Source organism: Equus asinus, chromosome 3 (genome assembly GCF_041296235.1).
Source record: "Equus asinus isolate D_3611 breed Donkey chromosome 3, EquAss-T2T_v2, whole genome shotgun sequence".
Lineage (NCBI taxonomy): Eukaryota > Metazoa > Chordata > Mammalia > Perissodactyla > Equidae > Equus > Equus asinus.
The window spans coordinates 69623115-69634273 of record NC_091792.1 but is presented as its reverse complement, the minus strand read 5'-3'; the positions used below and the strand labels follow the sequence as shown (position 1 = coordinate 69634273).

Genomic DNA, 11159 nt, shown 5'->3' with positions numbered 1-11159 from the left:
TTTCCAAGTCTCTTCCCAGGAGCTGTCCTTCCTGCTGGCTGCAGTGAACCCGGTGTGCCCGCCAGAGGGCGGCCATGTGCCAGTACAGCCCACCTGGTGGCTCAGCCGGCCCCGGACTCAGGCTGTGGTGTCCCAGCCAGGCAGCCTGTCCTGCTCTGCTCTTTATCTCCCTCTCTTCTCATGGCACCACCCCCCAGCCCGCATTCCTCCCACCCCCGGTGTGTGTCGGGAGGTGTAGGGTGGGGGAGAACCAAGTAGCTCAGCCCCTGGCCCAGCTTCCACCTTCTGTCCTCGGGCCTGAGGGAGGGAGCTGGAGCTGGCGTGGGTCTTCCTGCATCCACACTCCTTTCTGGCAGGGCCTGGATTTCCAGGTAATCCAGGTACAGAACTGAAGGACTACAGCGGCCCCCGCCCCGCCGCCACCCAGGAAGGGCCCGGGCCCTGCGGACCAGCCTGAGGGTCTGCATCCATGGGAACTCTGCCAGGCTGGCATCCTGTTCCAGCGGGCTCCTGCTCACAAGGACCTCACTCGCGTGAAGATCTGTGTCAGGCAGGAGCCCAGATGCCCGCCCCTTCAAGGAAACCCTCCCAAGGTGGGGAGGAGAGGCAGGCTGTCTGGAGACTGGAGGGTCTCTTACAGGAGGCCAACAGGTGAACACTTTCACCTCCGGTGCTACGGCTCCCCCAAGGCAACTCAGAGCCACACCAACAGGGCTCAGGAAGCTGTTGGGGTGAGGCCAGTAGAGGGTTGGGAAGGAGTGAGTGACCCACGGCTCTGGCCTCCTGCCCTCTCCCAGGCCTGCAGAGCCCCTGTGGAGCCAGGTTCACCCATGGGGACACACAGATGGCTCCCACTTGGGGTTATACTTGCAGGGCCTCTGCCATGCTTCTCCCTGCACTCCTACTGGCCAGACCTGAAGTGGGCCACTGGGGAGCTGGCCCTGCCCTCTCTCCTGAGGACCCCCAGGTATGGGTCCCAGAAGGTTGGGAGGTCTTTGAACACCTGCATGGGAAGGTCAGCAACCAGGCCTGAGTCTCCCTGTTCAGTGTCACCCTCTCTCGATGCCAGAAGAGGGAGAGGAGGGCAGGGCTGGCGTGGCTGCTTGCTTCTACACCCCATGAGACAGAGGTGGCTGTTGTCCCACCTCTAGAAATGAGAACTACTGACCTCAGGTCACCTGGAGAGTGACGAGGCACGTCAGTTCAGGTCTGGCTCCAGGTAGGCAGCTGGCATTTACCATGGCTTCACGCCACACGATACAGGGTGGACAAGACAAATTCCTCACCTTCAAGTCGCCTACCGTCTCATGGAGACACCAAAGCCAACAAGGAATTTTGGTTACTGTCGAGCGCTCTGGAGGAGGCAAACTGGCTAACCGCCAGGGTGGGAAAGTGTGTTCAGCTGGGAGATTGGAGAAGGCCCTTGGAGAAGGCGTCGACAAGAAGTGGGTGGTGGGCACATGAGGAGCTGGAAGGACATTTCTAGGAGCAGGAGCAGAGAGTGCGAAGGGCCTGAGGCAGACCAAGCTGGGAGGTTTGGACAGAAAGAAGGCTGATAGGATTGCAGTGATAACAGCTCTCAGCTGGGGCTGCTCCATCCCTTCCGTGGACTCACTCCTTCAATCCTCTCTGCTGTGCCTTGAGGTGGGTGTTATTAGCCCCATCACTCCGATGTGCAAAGTGAGGCACAGAGAGGTTAAACAGCTTGCCCCCAAGGGCACACAGCTGGTGGAGGGGCCAGGTTCCTCCCCAGAGCCCTTGTTTTTAACCACTTTATGGGCGAGAGGGAGAGAAGCAGCACCAGAGAGCTAGGAAGTCTGGTAAACTGAGGCAGGAGTTAGAACTGACTCCACCGTGGGCCGGAGTGCCCGGAGGGGCAGCGCCACAGCCTGGTTGTAGCAGAGCACGTACTCCACAGGCCCCTCTTCCCTTACCAGCCCCAGGCAGTGCCCCAGGTCCTTGGCTCAGCCGCGGGCTGCACATAAGGGCACTCAGTAGCTAAACCCATGGTAGTTTGACTTCCATGTGCTGGCAGGCAGTAGGGATCAAACAGCAAAGATGGGGTCTGTCTGCATGGCCGCGTTGCCCTCTGCCCTCCCCTCCCCCTCCCCAGCCCTAGCCCTTCTGTTGCTTAGCAGGAAACCATGGGCTGGGATCGAAGCAGGTGGTGACAAGTGGCAGGTCTGCAGGTGGGCTCTGTGGGCTGTGTCTGCACCAGCTGGGCTGTTAGGAGGGGCAGGTGTGAGACGCCCCAGCTGGAGGGGTTGAACCTGGCACTGGGGAGTGGCTACTTCACACTTATCACCTCCTGCCACCTCCCCATAAATGTTAATGAACCCTACCCTTCTGCCCCTTCCCAGCTCCCTCTAGTCAAAGGAGAAAGTCAAAGATTAGGTAAACTGAGTCTGGCCCACCTAAGAGGGTTTATGCCTCCGTGCTCTGTTCTTGTGGCACTTGATACTTTCCCGGGAGTGTCCTTCATCTCAACTGACACTCATGGTGGCAGGTTTTTTGTTTGTTTTTTTTTGAGGAAGATTAGCCCTGAGCTAACTACTGCCAGTCCTCCTCTTTTTGCCGAGGAAGCCTGGCCCTGAGCTAACATCCATGCCCATCTTCCTCTACTTTATACATGGGACGCCTACCACAGCATGGCGTGCCAAGCAGTGCCATGTCCACACCCGGGATCTGAACCAGCGAACCCCAGGCCGCTGAGAAGCAGAACGTGTGAACTTAACTGCTGCACCACCCGGCCAGCCCCACAAATGGTGGCAGTTTTGACAGCATTCGTAGTAGCCATTTCCTTATGAATTGGGAAACTGAGACCAGAGAAGTGAAGGGACTTGCCACAGGTCCAAGGCCTGTGAGGGCCAGGGCATGGAGATGAAATCCAGAATCCAAGCTGGAACACCCTCCATGCTGTCTCCCCAGTTGGAGCCCCTCACTGGCCTTCCCATGGGCGTCAAGGAGCAAACCGAGTCAGAAAGCCAGGCCTGCAGGTGCGGAATGGGAAGGGGTAAGGAGCACAAGATGCCACCTGCACCAGGAGACAGGCTACCCAGCTGTGCCCCCGAGCCCTCTGCCACCAGCTTGCTGGCTGGCCTCAAGGCCAAGCTTGACTGCTGGCATTTGTTACCATAGAGACCCAGGCTGGGCTGGGGGCTGGCCAGTGACAGCAGGCCCTTCCCCCACTGATGGGAACCAGGCCTGCTCCAGTTCAGAGGCCTTGAGCCCAGACAACACTAGGTGGCACTCCCCACACCTGCCTCTCCTTATTGCCTTGCGTGCCCCAGCTGACCCCTCCACCCCGGAACCCCAAGCCTGAGCTGTCTCCTCCATGCCTCTCTGCTCTTCTTTGTCCCTGGGATTGAGGGCAGGAGGAGGCAGCCTTTAGTACCCTGCCTGGGAGCTGGGGGCTGGTGGGGATGTGGGCGTGAGGCCAAAGCTTCCCAGAGAAGAGAGCCAGAACGAGCCCCCGTCACGGCGGAGAGGTAGATTCGGGGAAGCTTCCAGAGAAGAGGAAGAGCTTAAATCAGCCCCAAATGGTGGGCGAATGTGGGAAGTGGAGATGATCAGGAGGACCAGCCAGGCAAAAGCGGAGAGGTGGGACAAGCTGGGGCGCATTCAGAGAACAGCGAGCACTGGACCGGGAGTCTGGGCACCTGGTACCTTGTCCCAGCCATGCCACGAAGTAGCTGTGCCACCCTCTCTGGGCCTCACCTGTGAACGGGGAGGCTGGACCTGATGAGGAATCTCTAAGATCCCTTCCAGCTTTGACATTCTTTCTGTTCGATTCCAGCCCTGGACTCCCCCAGTTACAGGGCTGCGACGCTCCACAGGCCAGTGCAGGCTCCAGTGCCCCCACCCCCACCTTGGTGGGTGCCTGGGGGTGGAGCCAGGAGCCAGGTGTTGGGCTGGGGGCAGGGGTCATGTGCCTGTGGGGGTGGTGGGCAGGTGGCAGACACCTTTGTGGATTGATGTAGCTCAGGAGGGTGAGAAGGAGGCCTGGAGGTGAGAGTTTCGCCCTCCTACTCATCTCTTCAGGTAACTAAATCCACAGCCAGCATCTCCCCCTACTCCTCCATCCTGGGGGCACTGAGACCTCCAGGGAGCCCAGGGCTGGGGTGTGAGCTCCGCTTCCCTAGATGGGGGCTTCCCTCCGAGATCCCCCCTAAGCACTAGCCCCGTTCCACAGTCACCGCCATCCCCCTTCTATAGGGAAGTAACAGGGTAGAGTCCCTGGTCACCAGCTCCCAGGACCTCGACTGTTGCTGGGCCTGGAGGGTGTGGACACAGTGGAAAGGCTCCAGACAAATCCATGTGGGAGAAAAAGAGTGTGGACTTTGGAACCCTGGTTATGCCATTCACTGGCTGGGTCATTCTGAGCTAATTACCTACCAATGTGCCTCAGTTTCCTGGTCTGCAGAATGGGGTAATAACTGGCCTTACAGAGAGTGTGGAGCCAGAGGCCACGTGAAGAGGCTGGTGGGCACTCCATCCCAGGCCACTGCTAGGGGACGCAGGGACTGGGGACGCCCTGAGCTCCTCAGCTCTGAGAGCCTCTGGATGGCTTCTGCCCTGGACGACAGCGAGTAAGGCCCGAAGCATATTAGACTTTTGACATCTGCCAAGCGCAGTCATCTCCTGTGACCCTCCAGCAACCTGAGGCATCACGTCCCTGTCCCAGAGGAAACTGCTGAGACCCAGAGAAAAGTGGCCTCACCAGCACATCCCGCTTTTCTGTGTCTCCATCTCAGGCTAGCTCTCGAGACCCCATCAGGGTCATTCCACAGCCCTGAGCTGCACCTTCCTCCCCACCCCTGGCCCCCAAGCTGTCGCACCCACTGCCGGTCAGGATGGCCTTAACCCCTCCTCCCGGTGGTCAGGCAGTAGATAGGGGATCGAGGGTGACAAGCAGGGGAAGCAGGGGCTCCTGGCCAAGCCCACCTCCTGCCCCCTGCAGGGAAGCTCCTCCTTTCAAGGCTGCTTCTGGGAATCCCCTGCCACCCCCACCCCCAGCCAGACCCAGTGACCCCAGGCCGGACTGATACCTGCGGCTCACTCTTGGGGAGGTGGGGCGCCAAACCTGAGGGCAGGAGAAGCTGGCCTGAGAGAGGAGGAGGGGCCCTCCAGTCTGGACCACAGGGGCCGGCCTCTGTATGGAGAAGGCTGCAGCAGCCCCATCCTCCGTGCTTGAGTAGCCCAGCAAGAGGCTGGCAGCCCCCACCAGCGGCTGTTTTGCAGTCTCACTGGCCAGGAAGGTGGACACCTCACACCTCAGTCTCCCAATTACGCCCTCTTCCCCCTCCTCCTCCTCCGCTCTTTTCTCTCTCCTCCTCCTCCTCCCCTCTCTCTCCTCCTCTCCCCCCTGAAAACCTGTGGCTGAAGAGACCTTGGCTTCTCTGGGACTCTAACCCTGGGGACTGCCCACATCTGCTCCTGAGTTTGGGAGCAGGGGGGCAACCGCCCCAAGAAATCTCTCCGGGATGGGAGCCACCCGCCTGCTGCCCAACCTCACTCTGTAAGTGCGCTGCCTCCCGGACTGCGGTTTTGTTGCCAGTTCTAGCCTCAGGGCAGACCTAATCTTACCGGGACTCCTACAAGGCTGGCGGGGTGGGGCAGGGTGTGGGCGGGGGCGGGGGCAGCGCCTGGGTGCGCCCCTGGCTGGCTGCTGGCACCCATACCTGGGTCTGCCTATTCTCCCCACACAGGTGCTTGCAGCTTCTGATCCTCTGCTGTCAAACTCAGGTAGGTGAGCGGCCCGCACTAGCTTTTCCCCATCTCTCCCACCCCACCCAATTGGGGGTGGTAGGCAGGGGGAGTCTCCTTTTGGTGGACAGAGGCAGGTTCTGGCCTCTCCCTGGGTCTAGAAGTCTCTGAGGTTTGGGGGGATCAGTCCTTGGAAGGGGGGTAGGAGAAGGGGCCATGGCAGATTTGGGGATTGACTGACGTTTTTATCCATCTTCCCTTCGACGGCAACCCTCCCTACTTCCCCTGGGGTCTCTGCTTCTCTCTCTCTCCCCACACTGGCTTCCCCCAGGCTAAGTGCAAGGGGCAGCCCAGGCGGAGGGATGGAACCTGGGAGCGGCAGGGAGAGGGCGGAGGGAGGCGATGGCTCAGGTGAGGCTTGTACTTGCAAGTACCTGAAAGGACAGTTTTCCTTGCAAAACCACTGTGTTCCTCTCACCACCATACTCTCACCAACATGGTGTCCTGGGGGTCGCCGGCCTGGGGTGCATGTGGGCAGTCGGAATGCCCAGCCAGGGCAAGGTGACGCCTTACCCACAGGGCAATGAGGTCAAGCCCAACGAGGTTGGTTTGGGACAAGATTCAGGGTTTGCTTCTCCCCCCATGCAGCCTCCCCCGAGCCTCGGCCCCCTGTGCGGGCCGGTCCCTTTTTGTGATCCTCCATAAAAGTGCAGCTATTAAAATGCACTGGTCCAGAACCGCTCTGGGGAGAGATCGCTTGGCTTTCCCAGGCCAGAGGCCCGCTTCTCTTCATATCCAGTGGGGACTTTTTTTGAAGGTAAATGCCTTTTCTCTGGGAGAGGGAAAGGGGCTGCCTTTGAAGCAGTGGGGGGGTGGGAGAGAGAGAGACAACCCCCCCTTTTCATTCCCCCTTTTGCTGCAGCCCCCGTTCCAGGCCTTTTGCTTCACACATCCAGGGAGAGCAAGAAAAAAGCCCCCAGCCTGGCTGGGAGGGGGCTGGGGGTGGGCCCAACCTGTTCTGGAAGGGGAATTAGCACAATGGTGCGGCTGGCCGGCGTTTATGGCCTGGCTGAGGCCCCATCCAGGACTGGGGAAGGTGGCAAAGCTGTGCTTTCCCCTTGAAGTGCCCCTCAGCCCCCTCGGAGGGGGGCCAGCAGGCCGGACCACAGCCATGCTTGAGGGGCCGTCTGACAAGCAGCTGTCTGCGGCAGTGGAAGGGGAGGTCCCCCCCCCACCCCGCAGCGGGAACATGAAAGGAACAGGCAAGGTCCCGTGGGGAAAGCAACTTGGGGGCTGTGGGCTATGGGGGGGCGTGGGGCTGCTTTTGTGCAGGGCTTGTAGGGGGACGAGGCGAGGAGGGGGCTTGGGGGGAGCCCTCTCTGCTCTGACCTGGAACAGCCAGCCAGAAAGAGGCTGCCCGCCAAGAAGGGCGGAGGGCCTGAACTTGGGCCAGGAGGCTCAGGGCTGGGGTGGGGACAGGCCAGACCCCACCACCAAGGATCCTGGGCCAGCCAGACTCCACCCCCTGGCAGGGAGGCAGGTCCCCCAGCCCACATACTAGCCTCAGGTTTTTCTAGGGTAGGGTATGGAGTGGTCATTGCTGCTCTGAGTCTACTCTCTTTGGCTGGGATCCTGGCAACACTCCCGGCCAGTGGAAGAGCTTGTGTTGGAAATGAGCAGTGACACACGTTAAGGGTTAACGCTGAGCAGGTTACACTGTCAGCCTGGAGCTGCTCCCTCACCTCCCCCTTCCTCCAAGGTGATACTTCCCACCCCTCCCTCCAGGAAAGAGTGGCCCCTAACAGATGCTGCTCTGAGTCTAGCTCTGTCCAGATGGTTGCGATTGGACTAGGGGTTTGGGGCAGGGAAAAGCTGTCCCAGCCCAGGCCAGCAGGATCCAGGTGGAGAGAGAAATGTTTTAGTGCTAGAGCTGAGGCTGTCACCAGCAACTGGGAAATGTCATCCCGGTTTGCACCTTGCTGGAGAGAGAGGGCAGGAAGTGGTCTGTTTCTCTCTCCTTCAGTGTGGCAAACAGGTAAGGAGAGGCCTGGCCTGGAGAAGGTACTTGTCCTGCCTTTGTACAGTGCACGGATGGAAACGGCCCCTCTCCCCTCCGGGGAAGCAGGTGGCAGTGGCATTGCCCCCGACTGGCCAGGGGCCTCTGTTACATTGTGGCACAGGTAGGCGGCCTTGCGGGAGCAGCCAATGGGCCACCATTGATAGGGCCTCTCACTGCTGTCTCCACCTCCCTCCGCTAAGGAGGCGCCTCCCCGCTGGAGGAGGGAGAGACACTGGATGGGGGCTGGCTCCTCTAAGAGCCCTGAGCCCCCAGGGGGAGAGGCAGGGGACAGGGCCTGAGTTCAGGGTTCTGCAGTAAATGCTGTAAAGTAATGCCCACGGAGCCCTGCAGGAGCATACAGAGAAGGGTCTTAGGGCCCCCAGATGCTCTCCACTGACCCTACCAGCCCAGTTCCTGTGCAGGGCCTGTGTGCAGGTGTGTGTGCATGTGCTGGGGGAGGATCGAGGAGGAATTGGTTCTCCTGGCTAATGAGCCAAGGCCCCGGAGTTCTGGAGAGCGGACAAGCTCCGACCCTGAAGGGAGGGCAGGGCTTGTTTCTGATTAGCTGTGGCACCCTGTGCACCTCCTGCACTCAACAAGGGGATTGCATGCCATAACCGTGAAGGTCCTTTCCAGCTCCCAGGGTCAGGATTCCAGTCCTGCACTGTGTCACCAAGTGCCCCCAAAGCCTGGGCAGCAACCAGTCCTCTGCTTCAGCGTGGACAGGGAGTCAAGAGGTTATGACTGGCTCTCCACTGGCCTAGGAAGGTCATGGCCATATGCCCCCTGCACCGTGTACCTCTCCTTTGCAGGATAAATGGCCTGCCCCCACCACACTTGCCTCCGCATCCCTCCCCTGCATGGACCAGCGGTGGTGTCACCCAAAGCAAATTGACACTATTTTTCCCTTGGTAACCGCAAAGGGGGAGAATCACCCGTCTCCTAATTTTAACCAGTACGTGAGGGACCAGGGTGCCATGACTGACCAGCTGAGCAGGCGGCAGATCCGTGAGTACCAGCTTTACAGCCGGACCAGCGGCAAGCACGTGCAGGTCACCGGGCGTCGCATCTCTGCCACCGCTGAGGACGGAAACAAGTTTGGTGAGACTCAGCCCTCACTAGAGGCTACCCACACCCCTGATCCATCCCAAGATCCTGTGTCAGGGCAGAGGCTACAGTGGTTGAGCAGGGGGAAGCCTCTAGAAGGAGAGCCCACGAGGGCCTCCCAAAACCCCCTCACCCAAGTTCAGAGGTCAGGCTGGTTGGGGGCCCCTCTGCCACACCCCTGGGCTGGCAGCCCTGATAGACGGAGGTCTTTCTCCCCCTCCCCCACAGCCAAGCTCATAGTAGAGACAGACACATTTGGAAGCCGGGTGCGCATCAAGGGGGCTGAGAGCGAGAAGTACATCTGCATGAACAAGAAGGGCAAGCTCATCGGGAAGGTGAGGCCTGGAAGACAGGGGGTAGATGAGAGACTCCGCCTCACTGGCGCGGGGCTTGCGGCCCCAACAGCATCTGGCTCCCCTCTGCTGGGCTGGACCAGGACCATGACTTCTCCACTCACCCCACCACTCAGCCACTCTCTGGTTTCTCCATTTGAAGGAGTCCCTGTGGATCTGTAAGCCCTCTGAGGACAGTGGCTGGTCCCAGGATCCTTGGCTCTCGTTTATGGGGTATTTCTGCAGCCTCACTGAGTAAGAATGTTAGCACCAACATCATGTTGCAGCCCCCATGTTGAGGGCTAAGGGCTGATCAGGGTAGAGAGTTGGGCATTCACGCAAGGACAGAGGCTCCCCCAAGGTCCGTGGGGTCCACAGGATCCAACTAGCAAGATGTGTGCTAACTGCCTACTAGTATAACTACCTTCTAGTGTAACCACCTACCAGTCTAACTGCCTGCCAGTGTAACAGACTACTAGTACAATGGGGGGTTCCACAGCTGTTGTGTAGAGAGAATTCCATTTCCTTAGCCACTGGCCAAGTCTGGCTTCCTCTTCTGGCTGTTCTTACCGAATATTTGCTTGTTTTTGTCAAGCCTCAGGCTTCTCTGTAAAACTGGGCACAGTGTCAAGGTCAACTATAGAGCGAAAGGGTGGCTATGTGGCTCTTGACATAATCATTGTTCTGTAAACGTCTGCCCTGTCTTTTCATCAGAGACTGTTGCCTCCTTTCCCTCCACACGGCAACACCACTCACCCAGACGGAGGAGCCTTCTCTGTATGGCGGGCTGCAGCGTGTGCACTGAACTGCATAATTATCTTGATCTTTATGCTACATCTCGGCAAACTGAGGCTCAGCATGGCTAAATACCTTGTTCAAAGCGTAAAACTTCCAAATGACAACCCTGTGTCTAAGTTCAGACCTGACCCCAAGCAAAGCTTGTTCCTTTCTCCCACCTTTGCCTCTCCAGCAAGGGCATCCATCTCACAGGCAGGAGTCTGTGAGCTCACAGTCCCTGTCACTTCCTCCTCAGTTCCTGCCAAATAGGCCCAAAAGGCAGATAACCACACAGGGTGGGTGGGAACTCCCCTCCTCTCCTTCCTTCCCCGCAGCCCAGTGGGAAGAGCAAGGACTGCGTGTTCACGGAGATCGTGCTGGAGAACAACTACACGGCCTTCCAGAATGCGCGGCGTGAGGGCTGGTTCATGGCCTTCACGCGGCAGGGGCGGCCCCGCCAGGCCTCCCGCAGCCGCCAGAACCAGCGAGAGGCCCACTTCATCAAGCGGCTCTACCAGGGCCAGCTGCCCTTCCCCAACCATGCCGAGAGGCAGAAGCAGTTCGAGTTTGTGGGCTCGGCCCCCACGCGCCGGACCAAGCGCACTCGGAGGCCACAGCCCCTGACGTAGTCGGGGACACCTGGGGGCAGCGCCCCTCACCAGCCTTCCTGTCCCCTCCCCTTCCTAATCCAAAGACTGGGCTGGGGTGGAGGGCGGGAGCCAGAGAGCCCAAGGAGGACCCTGAACACCGGGGCCCCCAGATGGAGGGGGGCAGGACTGCCGCAAACCAGACCGGCGCCTCGGGGCAGCCTCCGAGCCCACGCTGAGTGGCCCCGGGCGGCGACCCCGGGCTCGCGCCCTGAAACCAGTGCGGAGGTCGGGGGCCAGCCTCGCAGGCGCCGCCCGAGGCGGCTCTGCTCACACCCGTCCGGCCCCCTCTGCCCGCCCAGGCCTCCGCGCTCCTCCGGGCCAGACCCCGGGAGGGGACTCTGGGTTTTGTTTCAGGAAAACAGGAGGGAAAAAGAGGGCTGGCCATTCTTCACATTCCGCTCCCCAGGCCTGCACCCCCACCCCCAGCTCCCAGCCCCAGAATAAAACGGTTTTCCTGCAAACGGGCTATTTGAAGGGGGTGCAGGGTCCCCCTGCGACACCGCGCCGGGCCCGGCTCGCCCCCCGAGA

At 60.0% G+C, this 11159-nt stretch overlaps 1 protein-coding gene across 3 annotated transcripts; it reads left to right on the top strand.

The window, feature by feature from the left end:
• Positions 1 to 5331: 5331 nt before the first annotated feature.
• FGF17 (fibroblast growth factor 17) lies at positions 5332 to 11089 on the top strand. 3 transcript variants are annotated; one of them, XM_014867118.3, is made up of 5 exons: positions 5332 to 5518; positions 5709 to 5745; positions 8689 to 8866; positions 9101 to 9207; positions 10317 to 11089. In XM_014867118.3, the coding sequence occupies exons 1-5, from the start codon at positions 5484 to 5486 to the stop codon at positions 10608 to 10610; spliced, it is 651 nt and encodes a 216-aa protein (XP_014722604.1). In that variant the 5' UTR covers positions 5332 to 5483; the 3' UTR covers positions 10611 to 11089. The 3 variants fall into 3 exon arrangements, with proteins under 3 accessions (XP_014722604.1, XP_014722605.1, XP_070361341.1); XM_014867119.3 differs by having other exon boundaries at positions 8722 to 8866; positions 10317 to 10741; XM_070505240.1 differs by lacking the exon at positions 5332 to 5518 and having other exon boundaries at positions 5664 to 5745.
• Positions 11090 to 11159: the final 70 nt, after the last annotated feature.